At 30.9% G+C, this 25,651-nt stretch overlaps 1 protein-coding gene and 1 long non-coding RNA gene across 4 annotated transcripts in view; one reads left to right on the top strand and one right to left on the bottom strand.

Annotated features, from left to right (window-relative positions):
- On the bottom strand, nucleotides 1–16,826 carry LOC122629114 (FMRFamide receptor). Of its 3 annotated transcripts, none has more exons than XM_043812172.1 (6): nucleotides 16,629–16,826; nucleotides 14,063–14,701; nucleotides 4,513–5,137; nucleotides 3,704–3,972; nucleotides 3,437–3,626; nucleotides 1–2,158 (listed from the first exon to the last, which is right to left on the bottom strand). In XM_043812172.1, exons 3-6 carry the CDS (start codon nucleotides 4,780–4,782, stop codon nucleotides 1,547–1,549), a joined length of 1,341 nt encoding a protein of 446 aa, XP_043668107.1. In that variant the 5' UTR covers nucleotides 4,783–5,137; nucleotides 14,063–14,701; nucleotides 16,629–16,826; the 3' UTR covers nucleotides 1–1,546. The 3 variants fall into 3 exon arrangements, with proteins under 3 accessions (XP_043668107.1, XP_043668106.1, XP_043668105.1); XM_043812171.1 differs by lacking the exon at nucleotides 16,629–16,826 and adding an exon at nucleotides 16,257–16,587; XM_043812170.1 differs by lacking the exon at nucleotides 16,629–16,826 and adding an exon at nucleotides 16,002–16,587.
- Nucleotides 5,876–25,651, top strand: part of LOC122629116 — a 25,349-nt gene continuing 5,573 nt past the window's right edge. The window contains exons 1-3 of the long non-coding RNA XR_006327188.1: nucleotides 5,876–5,991; nucleotides 6,080–6,268; nucleotides 25,472–25,643. This is a non-coding gene — a long non-coding RNA (uncharacterized LOC122629116). The remainder of the gene's footprint in view (nucleotides 5,992–6,079; nucleotides 6,269–25,471; nucleotides 25,644–25,651) is intronic.

A 25,651-nucleotide genomic window follows, 5' to 3' on the forward strand; every position in this document is an offset into this window, starting at 1 on the left:
TTTTATATGACTAGAATTTAATATATCAGCATGTTACATAATTTTATTATATAATTACAAGAGCGCATTTTTTCCCTCCACTTAATTCTAATTTTAAGTGATATCTTAAAAATTGGAGGACGAAATATTTAAATAGATTATGTGGCTTTTCTTTCAGATTATGTCGAATAATATAATTACGAGTGATAAGATAGATTTCAAATATTGACAATTATCATCATTTCTAGCATAATTGAGAATCTAATTAGATTTAAAGAATTTAATTGTACTAACAAAATATTAGAATAATTTAATGGTTGAAATTTTCGTTTTGCAGGAACTCGTGACGTTAGATAAACATATAATTATATGTATATATACATTTCTTTGACTTTTATTAATGAATTAGATTTAATTTTTTGTTCACAAATAAAATTTATCATTTTTTAATGTTATATATTATTAGATATTATGTAGATGTACCATTGAAAATATTATTCTAAAATTCGTTGCGAATCGCAAATAGAGTTTAATCAATATTTCATTTAATGTTTTATATATATATATATATATATATATATATATATATATATATATAAATGTGTATATATTTATATTTATATTTACAATATTCTTTGTAATAGTCTTTTCATTTAAATAGTTATAGACGTTGTAGATATTATAGATCTTTGTACAAATATTCTCTACTTTTGGAACACTTTCTAGCAACGTCGTGTGTAATTTATAAATATACATGGAATATATACTTATATATATATGTAATTTTTTATCGTATATATATAATCGCTATATTTACATATAGCACTTATTTAAAAATATCCGTATTACTAGCTATTTCTCTAACATACAGTCTCGGTTTTCATTATCTTAAAAATACGCGATCATTTAAATGTAATATTTACAACATTAAAAAAATGATAACCGTAGTAAGATATGAACATTCTTGAAAGTATGAATAAATAGATTTTTATCTATGAAATTTTTACATAAAATTAATAGCTTTATATTATGTAATGATATTTCCAATGAGTTAAATGATGAATAAATATAAATAATACTGCTTTTATTATCGGTGAAATTCATAAAAATCTGTATTTAAGATTATGACTAAAGAGTTATGTTTTTATCGATATGAAATATTTTTAGTGCATAAAATTTATACAAGGCAGCACATCGTACTTGAAGACGTATATCTACTTCAACAAATGCATTAACACAAGGCAACGTAAACCATTCAGTAGCTGTTCAACAATAATGAGGTAAGATTTCTTTTTTTTTTTTTTTTTAATTATTTGGGTAATAATAAGATTTAGAAAAGATTAGATTACAAAAATAAGTTGCGTTTAAATCTAATCGTACGATGACATAATCTCAATGATAATGATTGTTCTTTTAATTATTTTTTTATTGAAATTGACTGCCCTTTTTTTATTAAGTATATCTATGTTATACACTAACGATAAAAGTGAGATTTTATGAACGTAATAATATTTCGACTTACACCTAGCATAGTTCGAATAGAATTCTATGATAATTCGAAAACTAGCTACATAAGAGAATCGTTATTATTATTTTTATTCCAGCCATTTTGATCGGAAGAAATTTTAGTGACTTTGTTTACATTTCTTATTGAACTACAAGCGGGATAATAAACGAGAGTACCTGGACTGTTTGGTCTATTCGATAATCTAATGCTTTGCCTAGTCCCACCATTTGTAATATGAACATTATTGTTTCTACCAATGGTATTTGTCCTATAAAGATGATTTTGTCTAATAGAATTTCTTAATTCTATATTCGTCATGTTCGACACGTTTGTTACACTTGACTCATCGTGAGTTTGAAATTCGGGACTATCTCTATCACGACCGAAAAAGCCCGAACCACAAAAAAGTTTCATAAATATGCGTTTGAATTTTCTTCCGAAGATCACGTATATTATAAAATTGATGCTGCTATTTATAGTCACCAACAGGTTACCGAGTTGAACTAACCACCGGGGTGGATCGTCGATAAAACTCTCGAATATATTTGAGGTAAGGGGTAGAATGTTGCATATAACGAAGACGATTACGACACAAAGTAACATCGTTGCCAATCCAATTTCTCGTCTTTGATGATGCGTCAGTTGTTGCAAATCTCTGTTCGCTTTCCTGACCTGCAAAATATATGATAATACATATATAATAATAGATAAGAACAATTTCCTTTTGCGTTGACAAGAAAGAGACATCCTTATCGTAACGTTTGTTATTTATCTATGTTTTTCTTTCTCACTCTCTCACTTTCTCTTTCTCTTTCTCTCTTTCTCTCTCTCTCTCTCCTTTTCAAACGTCTATTCCTCGCACCCAATTTTGTCTTGTAAACAAGTCGTATTATTTGAGTAGAAGCAAGAGCCAGGAAAGAAGAAAATATATCTTTTTTAAGTAGCTCCAAACGATTCTTAACTTTATTACGTTGGGTTTTCTGATACATGTTCCTCGATATACGTTTTGCGATTTTCTTTCTTTGCTTTTAGTCTTTTCTTTCGCTGTCACTAGATTTTTTCTCGAACTAGCGTATTTATTTTGGACTAAGAAGTTCGTTTTCGACAAATCTACAATTACGTCGAATTAATATTGAATTTATATCAACGAATATTTTTAGATAATACATACATATACCGAACGTTAGGAAAAAAATGATAGAAAATTATCGTAAGTATGCCATATTGCAAGACATGTCGTAGAAAAAAGAAAGAACACGTTAAAAATTTGATTAAATTCATAAATTTTGTGATACAGCTGCGATCCACACGTGTGTTCTTACGTGTATCTTGTAAATAACAAATATCACGTACATTCGAGAAATCTTGTCTCGATCGTTTTACTACCTTACTATCCTTACCTTATTTTATAAATCATTTTAATATCAACGATAAAAAATATCGAATATGCGGTAACTGAGATATGAAGAATAAATGGTTTCCTATATCCGTAACTTTTTTCATTTCTTTATACAAAATGACTTTTTACATAAATATCGATTTGCATAAATATTTTACTAAGAAGTAATAAAAAGTATTTCAAATTTTGAAAATATATTTCTATGAAAAAACGAGATAGCTATGAGAAGAATACGATGGAAAGAGAAAGGAGTAACATCGATTCTTATCTCGATCTAAGATAACACTCGAATCGTTTTCGTTGTTTCTTCATTTTCACGATCTTATCCTTCCGTAAACTGTTTCACAAAAAAAGAAAAAACTTTTATCTCGAGATGTTTCCTGTTTGCCGTACTTACGCTTTTTATTCTTTGACTTATTATTTGGGTCAGAAGGTCATTCGAAATATCGTCAAAAGTATATTCGTTTTAACTCGAACTTAGAAATTCTTTTTCAATGCACTTGTCAGTTATGATAAAGCAAATATATGTGTGTATATAGACGAGAACTTACCCGTCGATAAATAGCCACGTTGAAAATGATTAAAGCGAATAGAGGAATGGAGTAACACACGAAAAAATACATCCAGTGGACGTATACGGTTACGTAAATATCGTTGTCTCTTAAAGGTGCTGGACGTAAACAATATATCACAATGTTGTATTTCCAATGCTTCTCGGTGTAGCTTTCTATTTCCAAAAATCTGAAGAGAAATTTATATAATATAGAGTAAAATACAGAAAAAATATTTCGCGTTTTTTTTCATCTTCATTAACTCACTTTGGAATATTATAGATCGTTGCGAAAGTTACGATGCTGAGAAATGCCAAACGTGCACGTCCACATGTGCAGAATGATCTTGCTTTGAGTGGATGACAAACGGCAATGTATCGTTCTATTGTTACGGTTAACGTTAAATAGACCGTCGCTATTTGCGCTGCACACGATATTGGATATAAATATTTGACTATCTTGGGATAAACGATGAATTGGTAATTAAAAAGATAGCCGGTGTAAACGTAAATCGATGGTAATCCAAAAATAAGTATCTACGTGAGAAAAAAAAAGATTTATATTTAACGTACAGATTATATCGTATAATTTGAGATAGATATTTTGATATAAATTTGTCTAATAGTCTAATCATCTAACTCTCAAAAGTTACCATAAAAAATAAATCACATTGATTTGGGATTTAATGATGGATGAGATTTCACTCCAGTATCCACATTTTTTGTTTTTATTTTAGAAATCAATAAAATCAAATATAACAAAAAAATCGAGAATAGTTTGTAAGAAAAAAATATTTTAATTGCGACGATCGTTCCAAATAAAGTACGAAATGAAATTTCATCCATGATAACCTGTAAGGATTAACGAGGTAACATTTTGGTGATATTTGAAAGGATATTTGATGTTTTTCATCTATTGACTTAGCTGACTTTCAAATTTATTGGCAATCAATCGTTGTGGAAAACCGCAAGCGTTTAAATCGGGCATTTGTTTGTTATTGATTAAATTATTTGATATTATCTTATCGAGAATTATACTTGAATTAAAATATTAATATTCGCTAAATTACAACTTACCGAGATTATGATAAGAAGAGTGTCGCAACTTGCTAATCCAATGAGGAGATAATTGATAGAAGATTTCATTTGTGGTCTCGAAAGTACAATCATCGAGATAGTGTTTCCTAAAATACCAAAGAGACCTACGAAATTGATGAGTACGCCGTATACGATAAAATCAAAGAGACTAGTAGCATTGATTTTTCGATAACATTCCATAGGAACATTGTCGTCCGTGTCATTTTGAAGATAGGAACGATTATAATAAACCGTAGTTGTTTCCATCATTTTCTTATCGATTTCTTTTTTACGTTTTCCTATTTTCTTTCTCTCTTATTTTTCTTCTTATATACTCATTCACTTCCTACTTCAGCTTCCTTTTCTTCTTTTTCTTTGACCGCTATTTCTTTTAACGATCCTTGTCATCGTATCTATATTACGTCACCATTCTGCTCTTCTCAAATCCTTCATGGCGATAGTTCCCCCTTTTCCCTAGTTTCTTTTCTTTTTCCAATTTTTGTTCTGATTCTTTTCGATATTCCAAAAAGTAAGATCAATCAATCATGGTTTCATTCGGAAGATACGTTCTCAATTTGAAACGAAAGAAAATATCAAGACGTTGATTTGATATTAATTTTTTATTCTGAAACAGAAAATTGAATTTTATTTAAAAACGAGAGAAAAGTGCGCCAATTTTTATTTTTATTGAAGATAGCTGCAATTGATGTGAAAAGAGACTTTCAATGGTCACGTGACTGTTCTTTTCGCGCGCTAAAGAGATTAACGTCGGGTGTGAATGTTCTTTTTTTTCGTAGTTTGTTATTGATTCGTTCAGAAGATTTTTTCAACGGAACTTTTAAATATTCGTTGTAGGTAAGTAAAATGATATTTTAATTAGACAGCAATCAAAGTGATTGAAATGTCTTTGATCACGGAAACATACAAGGACATGCTCCTACATAACCTTTTACAAAATAGGAGATAAATTTCAGTGCGTTAATTCGTAGTTTAATACGAGTCGACAATTATGAAAGTGGTTTAAGTCATATATTTTTCGGTTTGAGACACTTCTTGGCATTTGAATTACTTAAAAATACAAATATATTATATTTATATTCCTGGAGAAAAAACAATTCTTTTTTATATGTAGTTTTACAATTGTAAGAAAGGCACGTAAGAAAGACAGAGAGATAAAGAGAGAGAGAGAGAGAGAGAGAGAGAGAGAGAGAGAGAGAGAGAGAGAGAAAGAAAATATTTTGTAATCTCAAATGACTTTGCCACTTTTGTAACAACCGATTCATATAAACGATACTTTAATAACTTCGTGTTTACATCGGGTAGTTTGATTTTACAAGTCCCAAAGGCATATGTCTTCTTAAATAAATATATATGATCAAGGACGCAAGTAATATGTAATCAAAGTTAGTTGGAAGCTAACGTTCGTCTACTTCGCATGTTCCTTTGGGTACTCGCAGCCATATCTCTCAATTATTTAAGGTTATTTCGTAATATTATTCGTTCGTATTAGTTATAAGTATCGCTTCAATCTTTCACTTAAATAATAATTTTATTCTCATTGCATTAGGTGACAGACATTTTTTCCTTCTACGAAGAAAAAGAAAGGAGGCAGCTTTATAAGTACGTCGAAAGAAACAAAGAAAATATGAAAACTTCTACGCAGTATTTCGAACGTGATAAAAAGTCAAGACAGAGATTAGTATATTTTTCTTATACTTTATCTATTTCGTAAGACAAAGCTACGTTCGCAGCTAAGGTGAGTTTTTGAATTTTTTCGAAAAAAAAAGAAAGAAAGAAGGAAAAAGAACGTTCCTTTTTTTTTCTCTTTTCTTTTTTTTTTTGACTTCAAAATCAGGAGATTTATTTTTCGTACGAATGTCTCTTGGTAAACCATATTTATTTTAGGTTAACGTAGTAATTCATTTCCGATCCACGTATTTCATTTTGTACATATGTATGTAGTTCTAATACGTTTGAACGCGTATAAAGAGCTTAAACTTTGACAGTTTTATTTTTAGGAAGTTTGCTCGAAGTTGTGAAATAATTCAATAAATTCAACGATCACGTTGTTCGTATAATCGTAAAATTGCGAATTGCCGAGAACGAGCATAAGTATACGAGTTTAACGAGCATTCGTTGCAATAGTTCGTGCGTATTCGGAAAAATCATAATAATTTTTAATGCAAAAGGATAACATTATGAAAATATGATCACTGAACATAATAACAAGATAATATGGTCGAACGAGTTTTAGGAACATTTAGGTCGGCTTAAACTTCAACGTTTCAACGTTTTAACGTTACAGTACATTCAATAATTTCCATAGTTAATTTACATTCTTCGACTGTTTATATTATTTTTCGCTATGTATCAAAATATATTTTGTTTTCCGTGTTTATTCTGTTTATACGTCGATTTTAAATAGACATTTTTTTTTTTTAAATAATAAGAAAGAGAGAGGGAGAGGGAGAGAGAGAGAGAGAGAGAGAGAGAGAGAGAGAGAAACATGTAAAGAGAAAAACAAACTATATGTTTCTCCGTTCGTTACTCTGTGTATGAGCGAAGAAGAGATATAAAAGAATAATGGAATTATTTAGAATTCTTTCACTCGCTTATTTATTATGCATCGATGTCAATTAGAAAAAAGATGACAATATGCAATGTGCATTGCGATACGTTTCGAAATCGCCTTATTTCTTTTTCCGAATAGAATTGTTCGCATGAAACATACATACATATATGTCACCCATCTCTGTAAATATCATTTCGCATTTCTTTTTTCTTTTTTCTTTTTTCTTTCAACAAAGTCATACTATTTCAATGCTCAACAATTTCCATCGTTCTTATTATACCGTTATTAGTCGACATTGTTATTAACTTAAAATTTCGTTTTTAATCTCGTCTCGTATCGCATGATTTATTTTCACGTGCGTGTCTTAATAACGATCAATTTTCGCGACAAAACACGCAACATTGTCGTTGAAACGAGCTATTTAACAAATTCGAATCTTGCGATAAAGTATGTGAATAATTATAACGACTAATCAAGAAAATTAAAATTTTTTTTTTTGATCATGAGATTTATTTTTTATCGTTCAATTTTCAAATCGGATTACTTATTTGCGAGTATGTATATATCATGGACAAGGTTAATTTATCTTCTGTTAAGAAGTATTGCTTGGGAAAGATCTATAAACAATAAGGTCGTAAGAACTCGTAATAAAAATCTTGCATCTATAAGTAAAAAGACTTTATATAGTATAATAAGTTATAGTAGGAGGCTTATTAAGTATCTATCGATTATAGTTTAATATTAAAATCAATAGTGTTCTATACTACCTCTCTCTCTTTCCTTTTATCTCTCTCTCTTCTTCTCCCTCTCCATCTCTCTCTTTCCTTCCCTTTCTCTCTCTCTCTCTCTCTCTCTCTCTCTCTCTCTCTCTCTCTCTCTCTCTCTCTCTCTCCTTCCATCTCTCTTTCTCTCTCTCTCTCTCTGGCTACGATTATTCGTATAAGATATGTTCTAAACCGCAAAATCCATTTTAATCCGAATCAACCGTATTTATCGGATTAACGTAATCATAATATTTCTATTAGCATTAGTAAGCTCTAATGTCCTATCACTTTCTATGTCAAGAAATTATAGATCATACATCGTGCATTATTAATAACTTACTATACTCATTGTCAGAACATTTTGTTAATTTCCTACCTTAAGTAACATTAACTAATAAATATAAAAATTGTATTGTATACTTAAAATTTACTTGACGTTTCGAAAATGAAATATTTTCGAAAATGGTTTTCGAAAGTAGAATTCGTCACTTGATGTTCTTCTCTTTATTATTATTATTATTATTATTATTATTTTTTTTTTTTTTTTTAACTCGAGCTTAATATTTTCTCCATCTGCCGACAAGCGGTATTGTTCAGCGAATAATCGTTCTTCAGCGTTTTTACAACGCCCATATTTTATGTTGTTTTCGATGCTCTTGGACATCTTTTTCGGTATCGAGAAATTCCAGAAAAAAATATAAGAATAAAAAAATAGAAAAATAAAACAAGTAAAAAGAGAAATAAAATCAACTGCAAATAGATCGTATATTTGGAAATACCAACTAAATTCGTCTTGTTTTTATTTTTTGAAATGTTAGATGTAATAATTTAGGATTACGATCATCCTCGACGTTAGTGGACCTATGTTTCTTGAGAAATGAATCAAGTAAGTAGTAATGTTCGAGATAGGTCGAACGATGACTGTTAGATTCTTACAATTATTTTTATTCTCAAGAATATATATATATGTGTGTATATATATGTGTGTGTGTGTATATATATATATATATATATATATATATATATATATATATATATATATATGCCTTTCTGTTTTTCTTTCGCACTAATCAAATCCATGCCGAATCTCTCGTATATTTTCGTCTAAACAGATGTATGTATCATACGTTACGCCTGCTTTCACTCTTTAGAGGGACATCCAGACATGGATGTTAGAGCAGAGGAATATCTCTAGAAGACCGAACAACGATTATTTTCGGTGTGCGTCGTTGACGCATTTTACGAATCTGCTCTTGTCTCGTCATTATTACGCACGAACCATTTTAAACTAAGATGACGCGAGTATCAGAAAGAGAGCACCCCAGTTCGTTGCCTTCCTTATTGATGACACGCTTTTATCACTGGGATAAGCTATTCCCATCTGTTACCCGTCTGACATGAGTAATTGTTTCGCTAAAGGACCCTAGTAATTTTTTCTTCTACTGATCATCGATTAATCAGATCAACTTACGAATTACGAACGTATGTATTTTCTTTTGTTCGACGTCATTGTTAATTTGTGATAGGAAATATTAAAAAATGTTACTTCGATCCTATGAAAGAAACGAATGAGAAAAATGTAAGGTCAAAAGGACATTTGGTTCTCTCTCTTTCTCTCTCTCTTTCTTTCTCTCTGTCTTTTTCTCACCCTTTTTCGTTTTTTATTCTTTTTTTTTCTTTTATTTTTTATATAATGTAGCAAAAGGTAATGAATGGCCAGTATTATTGTATTCTTATATCGTTTTACGTTTAGAATCTATACAAGACTCAACATTATAAGTATGAGACCCGGTCCAAATTTCGCAATTATCAAGGACACACTGTCTCCCGGTTAAGAGTAGGAAAGTGTGGACAGTGTTTGCGCGTTAAAATTGGACAAGTAGTACTATAGTAGACTAGTTAGGTATAGAGAGAAACGCAAGAAGGGGACGTGTTCAAAGCTTTACGTATTTTTAGAGAGTAGTCAATAACGATAGTGATGTTCAACAATCTTTTCGAACGAACAATGGACGTGTTTATGAAAGAAATAAATTAAATCGGTATAAATCCGTCCTTATTATTTTTATCATCGAGATTATATCTAAGATGTCTCAGAATTTTTTCACTTGCGATTGTATTTACGTTTGTATGTCGTTTGGATCGATTATCAATCAACTTTTTTTGTTAATGTAATTTTTTATCAGAATATTTCTCAAATTTCAGTCAGTTATCTTCTTACACGTTTTATATTTCTTATGTTAGTTTCTTTCAGTATCTTTTCCTCTTTTCCACAACGAAGACTTTTTTTATGAAGTAGGTATAATAAAGTAGGTGTATAATAAAAGTTCAGAGTGGTTCACGATGACTATCTCTTCTAGACATAGCTATATCGTTTTATAAGACCTAAGGCGAAAAATGAATTCGATGTTATCTGCAAATGAAAAGAATTCTTTTTTCTTTTCTTATTATTTTTTTTTTTTCTTTTTCTCAAGATAGATCATCGAATGAGAGAACGAATTCGAAGTATATATCTCGTATTCTCACTCTGATTTTTCGTCCTATTCCACTGTTCTTTATCCTGTAAGATTTCTGAGAAACCATTTAAATGGACGTGACGGATGTGGTACATTTGCTTTACAAAAAGATGTCGCGAAGAGAAGTATCTTCTATCTTTACGACCCTTTTGTAACAATATCAGAAAAGATTTAACGAACAACGAAGAAATTTTAAAACGCTGGATCAAGATAAGCAAGAAAATCCATTATTCGTTTTAATTGAAAATATCTTCCAAATTAATTGACTGCTTAACTTATAATCAAGTGGTTTCTCGATATCTCGATATAGATAAAATTATAATGATTTATGATTCGAAAAAAAAAATTCATTTTTATCCGAACGAACATTTCTCGACGTTTTGCTATCCGTTATATTTTCTGTAATATTTTCTGTAATATTTTCTAAAAAATCACTAAAGCGATATAAAAAGTTATTTAAGCTATTACGATATCTACTCTTGATGATATTTTTTAAAAAGCACTAAAGAGCAATATAAAAAGTTAATCAAGCTATTAAGATCTAACTACTTTATCGTTGATATTTAAAAAAAAATTACTAAAGCAGAGTAAAAAGCAATTCAAGTTTGTAATAAGACATAATTTCATATTATTAAAGAATACTTTCGGAATCAGTCAAGTACTTTCTTTATAACCATCGCTTTTCTATATCAATATATAAATATATAAATTCATCAATATATAAATTGCGAAAAACGAAAAAACACTTTTTTTTTTTCAAAAAAACATTCTCATATAAAGTCGCTAATATTTTTGTAAATACCATGACTGTAATGAAAATTAATTCAAGTTTGTAACGAGACGTAATTGAGGTTAATTTAAACGCGTGAGCTACTGCAATGAGCCGTCGTCTGAAATGTTTTAAATTGTTGAATGGGTGTATACAGGTGAGGTAGTTTACACCGATAGCTTATAAAAATGGTAGATTATCATAAACGCAAATCGTTACTTTTCAACGCGTCTAAATTTATCTTGTGTTAATTGTCGTGTAAATCGTATTCGAATTGTATAGATAATTTGAAATTACAATACATTCGTGCATTCATTAAAATGCTTCTTCTTTGTTTCATTAGTGTTTGTAATGATTATTTCGTGTGCGATATAATAATTTACTTTGTACTACTGGTTCCGTTGCGGTTGAACGATAATAACTTTCTTGAAAAGGATGTCGTTATAAATGCTGCATTCACAAGAGAATGCTTTTCGTAGGATGCTATGTATACATTATATACATATATATGTGTATGTATGTATGTATATCCATATATCTGTACTAACACTAAAAAATCAAATATGTGAAAAGTGGAGGACACCAAAGTGCTACGGATGGTTTTGTTTAGTTTTCCTTTTTTGTTCGAAATTTCAATCGGAGAACTTCGGTTCTGTTGTTTCGTTCCATTTGCGTATCCGATATCCGAAACGTTCTCGTAAAGTTTACGAACGTTTCAACGACTTTTCTTGCTTTTTTTTTTGTCTGTCTTTTTCTTTCTCTCTTTATTACTCTTCTCTCTTGACGTATCGTTCGATAGCAAGCTGTGAAGTATCGTTTATGTCGACAATAGTCGACAATAATACTGAAATTGGTCATAGCTTTGCATTGAATACTTTTATTCGTTTTCATTTCATTTATTCGTGTGTGTGTGTGTGTGTGTGTGTGTGTGTGTGTGTGTAATATAGATATATATGTGCGTATTATAATATATGTAGATATATATATGCAGAGATGATCTTTTGCAAAAAGCTTTCACAAAGAGCTTTCACCATGAATGGCAGCTCAGTCGTTACACTTGATCCGTCTACGATAACCTTTGGCTTTACCTTATACTCACCAACTGCAAATGTTTATATGGCAATCCATATTCCGAGCAATTTTCTTTATTTCTTTTTACCTACATCGTCAAAGAAAGACAGAGAAAGAGTAAAAAAGAAAGAGAGTAAGAAAGAAAGAAAGATTATGATCCTCATGGGGTAAGATGAAGCTAGAAAGTCGTAGAAGGATCAGAAAATATTTTGGCCATTTCGTTTTCAAGAGATCGGCGTCTATATATAAGAAATATATACGAATTTCGCGTATATAAGATTCCATTCATGATGTTTATCGGAAAAAGCGTCAGCTGTGAGTTCGTTCATATATAGTCGCATATTTCACGAAGGGTTGCTCTTTGTTAAATTTGAAAAATATTTTTCATGTAGTAATACCTCAAAACAATCAAAGAATACAAAGAGTGTATTTTTCAGAGCAACATACATATATCTACTTCATTCATCATGTCTTTGTTCTTCTCAGAAAGAAAAAAAAAGAAAAAGAAGAAGAAAATAAAAAACTATGAAAACAGAGAAAAGATAAATGCGATGTAAGGTTTGCTTAAAACTATAAGACAGTGGCTATGGTTGACTTAACTCTAAGGTACTACCGTTGACGTTCCATTAAGGATAGTAAATCGATATGTTTACTTTATATTACCCCTCGTATCTAATTATTGATTTCATCAATGTATGTCGAATGATATCGCATTTTTTTTTAAATATATTTTTTTGTTCCGAGTTTTTTTTTTTTTCATACGTTCCTGTACTATTCATCTATATAAAGAACGAGAGGGTCAGTTTACCCTCATTCGTTTGAATGTCGGAAAAGAAACTGGAATAAAGGTTAAAAGTTTTGTTCTACTTTGATATTTTCTTTCTTATATTTTTCATTGCGATTTGGAAAAATATCATGATACGCAGTATTGTTTAATCACGATAGACGAAAATACTTTTGACGAGATGACCTTTTTGTAACATTTCATTTGTATGTATCAAACAAATCTCACGCACGAAATAATTAATTCTATGAGAAGTCTAACGAAATTATTAGATTCACATATATTTTATTTATTTTATTAATTCGTTGTAATGTTAAATATCAAAGTTAATCGTGCCGAATTATATTGAATTTATAAGTAGACTCGATATGAATTAGTGATCTATATCTTTTAATGAATATTTATATATGTATCCGTGTGATATATCCATTAGAGAAGAAGATAAGACCATAATTCGATTGAATTAAATCTAAGTTTCAATGCAGTAATACGCTAGCATTAAGATATTATGAGAATTCCAAGCTTCACGCCCACGCGTTGATATTACGCGTATTATCGTCATCGTTAATTGATGTTAATTTTATGCGGCAAAAAGCAAATGATTTGTTAGTTTCGTTCGGAAAATATTATATAAAAAAATACAGCAATAGCAACAACAACAACAACAACAAAAACAATAATCGTCGTCGATCGATTTTGTTTACAGCAGAATGTATCGCGCTATTGGGCAAATCATGCGACGTCATTGACGTCATTGAGCGTATCAAAATGGAAATTCCCTTTTTCCCATAGCCAAAGATACGTAAATAGGTGTCCTCCGGTTGATTAATTGTCTCCAATTAGAGTGTATATTGCTTTTGCAGATTGAAATACATTTTAAATAGTATACAAGTAGAGAAAATGAAACGTATGGAAACATAATTTAAATTCACGACGAGGCAATTGTACAGATAATAATTAAGTACGTGATAATACTGTTGTTGTTTATTGCGTTTCGCATCAAGTATGTATCGACAAAATCATAAATTGTTTAGTAGTGACTTTTAATAAAAGTGACTCGTAATAAATTAATCTCACCTTTGTAAAAGACGAAGATCGTTCGAGAGATGTTCTTCGACGTATCCTTGACACGATTACTCGCGTTAATTACTCCCCCCCCAAAAAAAATGAAAAAAAAATGAAATTATCATTCTTAAGTAAAGCGATGATAATCTCGAAGTTTTGTGTGATCGAAACGGATGCACTTTCTTAAGTCAAACGTCAGAAGTTCACTGTTATCTCTCCAAAAGAAAGGAGACTTGATCCTCCTTCGCGAATGCATTAGCTACGGTTTATCTTGTTGTTTTGAAACTTCGATTAGTTTTTCAAGAGGATCCTTGCTCCTTAGAAAGAACGTTAAAACATTTGGGCGTTTTAGTTTTGTGAACTGTTTACGAAAACTCGTTAAGTAGATCGCGTTCCTCAAGGTTTGCAGTTTCTTTAGCTTTCTCTCTCCCTCTTTCTCGTGCGTAGGTTGTTTTCAGAATTGAATAGTGCTGAGTTGGTAACAATCGAATTCCTTTAATGGACGCGACGTAACCCTCTTATCGCCGATCTTGTTGTAGGGTCGTCTCTGAGTCAGAGATGTTATAATTGAATTGATTTCCATCTATCATGGATTGTCTTTTCGTTAACGAATCCATGTCCCTTCCATTTGTCCCAATTCCCCTTTAAATTCTGTTTGAAATAAATATATCCGTTTAATTATGTATCCTCAAACACGTATATATATATATATATATATATAATCTATATTTAAAAGCACGAACGCCTTGAAATTCATTCATTTTCTACGTCGATTTTGTAATACCGTATAAATATTATTTTAATTGAAATTTACTCTTTATAAACTTTTCATTAATACGCGGAATCATTCTTAATCGCGATTAATCGATTTCGAATAATTTAAACTTAACTGTAAGTTTATCTGCACTTGTAAATTACGAACTTAATATGTTATTTGAAATGCTAATAGGGAATGTGAGGCAAATGATATAAATGATACTGTATTTATAATTTTGTGTAGAAATACATGAACGCGTAGATATATTTGGATCGGAGTTATTTTTAATAAGTATGTAAAATTCACTGTTATTCCATGAAAGAAATTAATAGCTTTTTTATTCGTCATTAATTGTGAAACATCGATGTTTCCGAATAGTTATTTAGAATTAGAATTTTTTTATACTTGTAATTTCGATGCGCCAGAAATATATGTTCATTTGATTTTAATTTTTAATAAAAATTTGCACGATTAGAATTTCACGGTAAAAATTAATAGTAAGAAATTATAACATTATTTCATGTGCATTATCCTTAATCTTGTTAATATCCTTACGAGTTTCAAATTATAAGGTTAAATGTGCGCAGATGCGAGTTCTTTAATGGAAGCCTCATTATAATAAAAGTGCTGACTACTCCTTCAAATCGTATGCTTTCAGCCCTAATGTTCCAGAAGTACTTCCATATTACGTGTGTCTGACTCGATTTTCGACGCATGCAATTTTCTTTCTCGTTACTTTTTTTTTTCTTCTAAAAAAAGAAAAAAAAAAAAAGAAAATTCACCAAATTTTCCTTTCAACGTAATGAACACGGCTCAAATCGGATAAAAACATTAAACCAATTTTGTTTAATTAAACGAAAAAGAAAAGCTAGCAATTTCATTGCGTCGAATTCTCATAAAGAAATTCGCGAATGCGCATATCTACTACGTTCTCTAGAATGTATCGACAAATTTTAGAAAATACGTAAGATACGATATATATTTTCCACATTTTTTTTTGTCGTAAGTAATTAAGTCGCAATAAATCTGACAACGAAACGATGATTCTAAGTACGATATTTTAAACGCAAAGAAAGATCGAAGCAGTTATTTGTATTTTATCGAGATGAATGCACGAATAGATGTATTTATAAAGAAAGAGAAAAAAAGAAAAAGAAAATAGTCAAGATTTAGAAGTAAAAAAGGATCACGTACGGAGCGTCGTACGATAGATCGTTATCCTAGATAATTATATCCTCGGTAAATGTGAAACGCTCTCCTTCTTTCCCTTGTAACGTTCTCCCAAGGTCAAGTTCTACAACTTCTCATTCACAAACTTTTACACGTACGCATATATGTAGTATATTTGAGCGTCATACATGCACTCGTAATTAGTACACGTACGCGACATGTCACAAGAAAAAACATGGAGAGAAATTGGCAACTATTGTACAGAATCGAGCGATGTACCCGCGTGATTCTCGAAATGGTCTGTCTCTTCATTTTCTCCACCTTAACGAGTAATTTTATCACTTTTCATCCAATCGATGCTCCTTCTCCGATACCGGTCCATCCTATATAACTCATCACACTTGTCCACGTACGTCTATTTGTTTTCCTTTTCCGGGGTCTTCGACACGATTTATTTTCAGATTTCCGAAGTTAGATTCGAGCGAACTCCTTTCTCTCAATCTTTTTCTAGATTATGAGAATCACTTCGCACTTGGCACGAAAATCGAATCGAATCGAATCGAATCGAATCGAATGAAATCAAATCGAAGAAAAAAGAAGAAGAAGAAGACGAAGAACGAAGAAGAAAAAAAAGCAAAAGAAGATGATTACTAGCTTCTCGATATCTTCTTCGATCGTTGTTCGAATATTTGTTTATTACTTTCTTCGTTGATTTTTCTTCTTTATTATTGTCGTCGAATGAAAAATTTGCGAGATCGAGATTCGCGATTTCGCGGCGCTCGTCGCGCACTGAGCTTTCAAAGAAGAGGATCGTCGGAGGACAGATGCGGTCTGGTGAAACGAGTGCGAGAAGTGACCCTGGCAGTGAGTGCCGCCTGCGCGTTGTGTTCTCTCTTCATCTCTCTTCTTCCTTCTCCTATACTGTTTTATTCTCTCTGTCGCTTTCTCTCTCTTTCTCTCTCTCTCTCTCTCTCTCTCTCTCTCTCTCTCTCTCTCTCTTTTCCTCTCTCGTAAGCTCAGCTCATTTCTTTACTTATTTTTTTCTTCCGTATCTCTTCTTCCTAAATTTGTTTTTTTTCTATTTTTTCTTCTGTTTTATCTTCTACGCTTTTACTTCTTTCTTCCTCTCTCTCTCTCTCTTTTTTATTTCTCATACATATATACATATTTTGACGAAGATTAACTTCACTCTTATTGTTAGAAGATTCTATTTATCGTGTCCACCTTTCTCTTATGTTTCCACTCATTCATTCAACTCATTCAATATATCGTAAAATGCTTTCGACCTTCTTGTAAGCGATTCGATCTATTCGACGATAACAATGTTGTTCTTTCTAAGCTTTTTTCCTTTTACGTTCTTTACTTTTTTTTTTCTTTTTCTTTCTTTTTTTCTCTTTTACTGTATTATCTTAGCTCATACTAGTGACGAATAATTCTCGACGATTTATCGTCCCACAGATTGACATAATTTGAATCTCTCATCGGATCATATTATTTTAAGATTTATGATCAAAGAAGATACATCTTATAGATCGTATGTCTTTTTGAAATCTACCTCTTGTCGATGTTAGATATCGATGATTTTTTATTTTTTATTTCTTATTTTTTTAATAAAATATGAATTAAAAAATGTTTGTTAAAAAAAAGAAGACAAAACTTTTGTGTTACTCCTTCGTTTTCTTCGAGACGAAACCATCAAATGATACGAATACTTACTTTCTTACAGCCTTTAAGTGTTACGTGATTGCAATGGGAATCTGTGTATTAAACAGATACAAAATGTCATTTTAGAAGTATGCTTGTAATTTCTATTACATTTCTTTGTTTCTTCTTTTTTTCCTTAAATCTAGAACGATACGAATGTTAGACGAAATTGACTTTTCTCCCCTTTTATATGACTTCACCCTTATTCTCTCAATTTACCGTTTTGTACTTTTCATTCACTCTCTCTCTTTCTCTCTCTCTCTCTCTCTCTCTGTCTTTCCGTTTCACTATCTTTCTTTTTTCTCTCTGTTTCTCTCTTTATTTTTCTTTCTCCATCTTTCTTTTTTCTCTCTCTTTTTCTCTTTCTCTCCGCCTATTTACTATTTGCTATGTCTTATTTCGCTTACATTGCTTCTGTTTGTTTCCTTAAATTTTTTCCTGTAATATATGGTCCCTGGTTGTAAAAAGGAAATACAAGATTATAAGTAACGTAAAGTTGAACGCGAATGTTAGTTCGTAAAACTAACTAAATCTTGGAGCATTTCTAAATACTTACATTGTATCACCAACCATTATTTTCGTAACCGTAATCATTCTTCTTTATTAAACTCAACACGCGAAAGGTTCAAAGATATGGAAACAAAATATCTACCATTGTATAGCAAAAGAAGAAATATTATCATGATATCTTTATTTATTTTCGGGATAACGAGAATGAGAAAAAGAATAAATGTCATCAATAATTCTATATCAAGAAGAGCGATTGATCTCATTTAGCTCGTAATATATCGATCAATGTAGGCTCGATTATAAAGGTTAAAAAAGTTGTATTTCAAAATTTTTTAAATATATTATTAAACGATGAAAGATCCAACATACTGCGAATATTTAAGACGATGTTAAGGTGTTACTATCTAACTTGAACGTTACTCATCGAATTTTTATTAGAGGATAGAAGAAAGAGATTTTCTTAGGAATCTAGTTTCTCTTCTTCACGAGAAAGAAACCCGAATGAATCCCTGTGCGGCAATGGGATCTTCGTAGAAGATTCTTCTGAAAAAAAGGAACTAGGATAGATGGTTGAACGATAAAAGAAGAAACGAGTCCGCAAGTCTCGAGGGAAACGACAAGTATTATGAGAGAATAGACATTTTTGATTCTGATCTTTTTCGTTTATTTATATATTTCGTCGCGATATATCTGTGCGAAATCGTTTCTTCGTATAAATAATCACGAAGAAATTTTAACGAAACGTGTATTAGTTTCTAATACAATATCTACTAGTTACATTGCGTCTCGTCTTGAGAAGAGGAAGATGAGAGATATTTATGTAAATGTTCATCCGCGCGTATGTATATGTGTTGAGAGAGAGGAAAGAAGATATGAAAGAACCCAGATTATCGACGAAGCTATTTCAAATGTGTAAATTATTGTTCGATATTTTTACCAAGAATAAGCGATAACGATATTTTACTATCCGTCCGAACTCCATTGATCAGAAAATATTCAAACGAAGCCCACCTCTTTTTCCTTTTATAAAATTATCCAGAGTAGAATTTGATTATGATTCAGTAGTAGTAGGAGCAAAAGTAGTATCGGCATATCGACCCACCAAAGACCATGCTTGTCCGCTGAAAGGCCACTTTTGCGCGATCACGTTTTGTATGGTTTTCAATCTTATTGAAGATTTGTCCAAGATCATATGGATTTCGTCCGACGTATCTGTGATAAAATCGCTGTCCTTGTCGTAAAGGATATTCATCGTACGCCCGTAAAATATTGTATAGGTGTGATAAAATATTAAAATATATCTACGTTGAAGAAGACGAGTTTAGAATAAAAGTCATGCGAAATATCTTTTATTTCGAGATGGTAAAGAAAATCGGTTTTACGTTTGAACGATATCAGATAATATTAGATAGATTGGTAGCTTTGAATGTACCTTAAAGTACGTGACAACAAAGACGATCTCGACGGTCTGTAATAGTTTCGAGATATTGTTACGGAATGAAAATGGACTTCCTTCTTCGTATATTGCATGCTTTCTACATTTGACAATAATATCGATATCGAATCCTTTTCGAGATGCATCTTATTCACATATTATATATCTATTCGTATATATTCGAACACCATGTAATAATTTTGTAATAGAGGAGAATACTGTTACATTGAATTGAAATACGGATATCATCGATATGCAACGATATTGAAAATTGTAAAATATATCTATACTTTTCCTTTTCGTCGATATAATATATATATATATACGATGCGTATACATATATAATAGCAGAGTCAGATTCGTTTACAAACGTAGAAAAAAGAAAAAAAGAAAATTGGAAATAAAGTTCTACGATTGCGTTCGTAATCGAGCAATCAAGTGTCAATCGGTTAGAAAAGATCCAAGTGAAGATGAAAGATAACGGGATGGGACGTTAACGGAAGTAGAAAATTACTTTAATGGTGCTTGACGATATGAATACCGCCCTTTAACTCGTCTAGAGCAGCATAAAGCATACATGCTTGGAGGATCGGTTGCGTGCTTAACCGTAAATCATAATATTGCGGGTGACAGATAATGACATCATAACTAAGCCTATGTCTATCGAGATATGTCCTCCTTGCAAATACAAGTACTTATTACGTACAGACACCTAACAGGATCATTGACTAGATCGCTGGAAAATTTTACGAAAAAGTAGAATTCTCGTTTTGAAATTTCGTAGATCGGCGAAATGTCCCAAGTGCGATCTCGCATACCGCACATACGGTGTTGCTCTTTGCAGCATGCTGCGCATACATGAATCATCGGCTTGGTCAGCCAAATCGGAGCCCAAAGAGCAGACAGTTCGGAGCCAGCGAATTTCTGCATATTATTCTTAAACCGGTTCATGGTTTTTCTTCCTCGTCGAACGATTCTCTAGGTACTAATAATTGCAAAATATTCCTCGAAAAATTGGGATTATGCTCTCGATGATATTCACCAACTGCTGAGCGAAAATAATGAGGCAAAAAGAAACAGAAAAAAAATAGGAAAGATAAGAGAAAATTCAGGAGATTAAGTAACGAGAGAAAGGTTTTAGTTACATTCGGTACTGTAAACTTTCTTAATCCCGACGAGAATTTTGCGATTTCACGAAAGCTTTTCAAGCGAATCCGAATAAAATGCGATTTATTCTCTGACATTTCTTTCTTCTCTTTTATAAAAGGAATATATATATATATATTGTTTTTTGTTCTTTTGAATTGTCTTCGCACTATTTTTTTTTTTTTTTTTTTTTTTTATAAAAAATTGAATTTTCATTGAATTTTTAGTTAATATAAATTTGAGAATATATGTGTATATGTTCTGTGTGTGTACATGTGTGAAAGAGAGAGAAAGAGAGAATAACGTTAAAAGAGAAGCAGGGAATTCCCAAGTTGCACACATTGAATTCAGTAGTCCCATATTTGTCGAGCTAGGAAAATTGGTGTCGACGTTTGAAAGTTACATGCGACTATGAAAGCGCGATACGCTTTTCGTCCGAATAGATGTTGGGTTTAAACGATTTTGGAGCATCCACGAGATGTTAAACTTTACATAGTTTTTTTTACTTTAAAATGCATCGAAATGTGACAAGGACATAATTCATATCGCACGAGTCTTAATGTTCTATATGTATATATGTCATACATATTTGTTTAAACATATATGTATAGATGTTTTTATCGATTTTGAATGTCATATTTAACGAGTAGAACCTTCGTACATAATTTCTGTTACTTCGACTAACGTCGAAAGCAGATGTGGTCTCATTATCGAAGCTTTAAACTCGTCAAAGCTCGATATTGTTCCGTTCACAAAGAAAACATTATGTTATATCTTTTAACAATGTATATGTGTGTATGTGTGTGTATGTATGTGTGAACATCAGAAGAATTGTAAACTATTTTATACAACGAGCTTGAATAGGATTTAACGAACTTTGTATAATTTTCATGACCACTTGATTAGATTAATCTCTCTATCTGTCCAAAATTTCTAATTGGATTAACAAGTTTCAACAAAGCAGACATTGTAACTCGACATTCTAATAACCATTCTCGTATTTCCATCGAGAATCTAATAATATCGAAAAGTGTTATCCTCCTACAAACATCACACACATGTGCGTATACGTGTATATATTATACATATTTCGAGCAACATTTACCATTGCAATGAAAAATATCAAAATTTTTATAGTTGCGAGAATTACATTGATATTTGTTTTCTTTGTATCGCAATCGAAGTTGAATCGTAAATGTACACGAAACCGTCACATTTCGATGGATTAAATTCGTCGATATACGATCTGCATGAAAGCATATTAATTTCTATAGCCACGAATAAATATTTGATATGTAAGCCCAAAGGTTTGTATATTTATGAATAATCGAAGTGTTAAAAATGAAATCTCATAGCAGGAAGAAATATATAAAGATAAATGAATAATTTCAAAAATGATCGCTTTTAACTATAATTCGTGTAGTATATACTAGATGTACCTAACTACATAACGTAGATATATACCTACATAGTTTTGTATCGGCAATTGAAACCAAACTTTCCGAATACATGCCAAACTTCGATAGACAATAGACATCGACTTTGTCTCAGGAATCGTCCCAACGTTAATTCGTTTAATTAAGCAAATCCATTAGAAGGAAGTCTATCTTTGAAACGTCAGCAAAAAATATGGTCGTTTATAATTGTCATGTCAATGTTTCTTTCATTGAATAGAACTCGAAATATTACCTACCTAAATTTATGACATTTAAAATTCAAAGTATGACCTATTCAGTTTTATGGTATTATTTCTTATCCCATTGAAATTTATAAAAGGGAAAAAGGATCGTAAGAAATAATCCTAATCGTAAAAATAATCCTACCTTCGGTTAGGATTAGAGAAAGTAGAACCTACGTATAACGTAACCAGAATATGATCATTCTCTTCGACAAATTTCAAACAGAAATAGCGAAAATCGAATTAGAAAATGTTCGTGTGTTCGAGTTCGCATATGTGGGTAGATAGAATTTCAAGAAGGGTGCAAAACTTTAATACGCGCACGTAGACGAGAAGGAACTACGCTTTCTGACGTCACGTTTACGAGCTTTCCAAGGTTTACTGGATTTTGTCGAATCCCACGTAAGCTACTATCGTTGCGCTGTATCGATCGAGTTGTTCCACACGAAATCTGATTCCTTAAATGATGCTTCGTTATATTCCTCATTATCAACAGTCATAGAGAATATCGTTCGACTAGAGTTAATAGCTACGAATATTCAATACGCTTTTATGAATCCCTTTTGAGAACTTATCAAGTGAAATATAAATGCGCTCTAACTAAAATAGATAACAATGATAAAAAAATGTTTTCTTGCAAATTATTTAAATAGCGTTGTAAACATACATTTTACCATAAGTAAATATTAACCTCTTCGCTTTTCTATCATAATTTCTATCGTTATATCGTATGAAAGGATAACTCCTCTTCCACGAAGATTACAATGTGCTTTAGACAGCTTTATCCTTGCAGAAACACTCGACGGTAACGTTTAAGTGTCTCCTCTTTTGTTCGTTGATCGAATTTCTTTTCTGATATAAATTTATATCGACAAATTTCTTGGTTTATTTAAAATAATGGAAATAGTTATTATGAATTTTATTTTTATCAGCGATCGATTAACGATCAATCAATATTTAGCCTATATCTATAAATATATATATATATATATATATATATATATATATATAGGTACAGGTATATTTAATATCTACATTAGAAATATATATTTAATTATATTTATTAAAACAACGTATATATATATATATTTTTTTATTACCTGAAAAAATTAACCTATAAAGTCTCGAAAAAGAATAATTGATTCATATAGACATAAATAGATGTATTTATTAGAGATGTATATTTTATTATATATAAATATATTTATATATTATTATTATAAAGAATATATATATATCAAATAAAAACTAATTATTTTCTATACTTTATTGTAAAAAGATTTTAGAAATGAACGATTCTATTTTCATACGCTTTATCCCTCTCAGGCAAAATATATCTATTTTAGTACGATGCCTTATTCTCATCGCACATTCGACGAGCGTAGGAGCTTCGAATGCGCTTTACGATGCGTTGTCTTCGTGAAAAGAGAACGGTAACGTCGTCTTCGACCAAGTTATTCCAATTTCAACTTTTAACCCCATTGGCATGCTGCCTAACAGAATAGCTGTGTATAAAGGAACATACTCACGTATTTGCATTACTTCTCTTAGGTACGATACGTTGGCGCATACTAAATATCTACAAACCCGATCGCTTTTACTTTCTTATGAAATCGTATAGATGTTTATCTTATTCCTCTAACGAACTAACGTGATTTAATTAATTGTATAGTAATTATTCAATGACTATTTAATGTACTACATGATTTTTTTTATTTTTTCAAAAAAGAACATGAATAAATAAAATTAAATAAAATAAAATTTCTCTCTTTCAAGTGAAAATAATATTTCTTTCTTTTTCTTTTTATTTTTTTTTTTTTTCTAAATGTTTCTAAGAACTTGACAAATGTTCATTTCTTCAGAATGGAATCTTTTATTTTCGGAGTAAAAGTCCAGTCATTAAAATCGACGTAGCATTACAAAGAAAAAGAATTTATGACTTAGGGGTTAAAACCCCCATTATATGTATAGAGTTTATTATTCTTCTTTCAAAAAGAAAGAAATCGTATTAGAATGTCGAAACGAAGGAACTCAATAAGTATAAATGGACAGTGAAAAATACATTAGGTACGGCATATGGCAGGTCTATGTACAATATATTTTTTTTTCTCGCGAGGTCGTAATTAAATTAAAATAAAAGAGAGATTATAAAATAAGATCTTTATTTAGAGAGAGATTGGAGAGAATTTTATTTATCGTAGAGAAAATTTATTGTCTATATTTTGTTGTTACCGTTATTGTTGTTTTAGCAGAGTAAGTAAGCTCGTAAAATCTCGTCGTTCTATCGGTTGTAATTTCACGATGGAAAGTAGTATAATTGCAGTTAGTTATTGCTGTACAATATAATAATAAAAGCAATAACACGAATGCAATTCGAAGAACGATAAGAGAACATTTCTCGTTTAAAATCTCTCTCTCTCTCTCTCTCTCTCTCTCTCTCTCTCTCTCTCTCTCTCTCTCTCTCTCTCTCTCTCTCTCTCTCTCTCTCTCTCTCTCTCTCTCCATTTCTCAAATAGCTAAAGAAATAAGTTTTATTAAAATAAGAATCGAATTCTCTATCAATTTCAACAGATGTACTACATCATGGAGCTTACTTTAGATAAATGTATATATCTGTGTGTGTGTGTAGCAGCTTTTCCGACTTTCGTTGACATTTTCCGTTGGCGTTAAAAAGTAATTAAAAGAGAGGGAATGATGGTAATCAAATTCATGATGTAAAACAAAAGCCGACAAACGGGTTTTCTATTTTCCATTAAATACGTCATGTAACTACTCTCGGAACTGTGATTTTACGTGAAAATAATAAAAAGAAAAAAGAACTGCGAATAAACTGCGAATGACTAGATATTTATTAAAAGAATCTATTTGTTTTACCATTTGTTGAATTTTGTAGTACAAGTTACATATGATACATTCGTAATATTTATTTTGAAAGTTTATCGTTAGATATAAAAAAAAGAAAAAATAAAAAAAAGAAAAAATGCAATAAAAAATATATATATATGTATGTATGTTCTGCAGATATCACCGATAGGATTACGGATGTTTTCATCTTACGCTCCAATTCTTTGCAATATCACGATCGCTTTTCCAACAATATCGAATGAGACGCTTTTGAAAGGTAAAATTGCTGGAAGGAGAGTATTAGATTGAGCATTCCTTTCGCTGAACGATATGCACGTGAAAATGACAAGTAAGTAT

The sequence above is a fragment of the Vespula pensylvanica genome, chromosome 5 (assembly GCF_014466175.1).
Source record: "Vespula pensylvanica isolate Volc-1 chromosome 5, ASM1446617v1, whole genome shotgun sequence".
Classification (NCBI taxonomy): Eukaryota; Metazoa; Arthropoda; class Insecta; order Hymenoptera; family Vespidae; genus Vespula; species Vespula pensylvanica.

Coding starts and splice junctions, on each gene's coding strand:
- LOC122629114 (XM_043812172.1), bottom strand. CDS start 4,782: ATGATGGAAACAACTACGGTTTATTATAATCGTTCCTATCTTCAAAAT. Junction 3,627..3,703: donor ACGATCTATAATATTCCAAA/GTGAGTTAATGA, acceptor ATTTCTCTTCAG/ATTTTTGGAAATAGAAAGCT. Junction 2,159..3,436: donor ACGTGGCTATTTATCGACGG/GTAAGTTCTCGT, acceptor TATATTTTGCAG/GTCAGGAAAGCGAACAGAGA.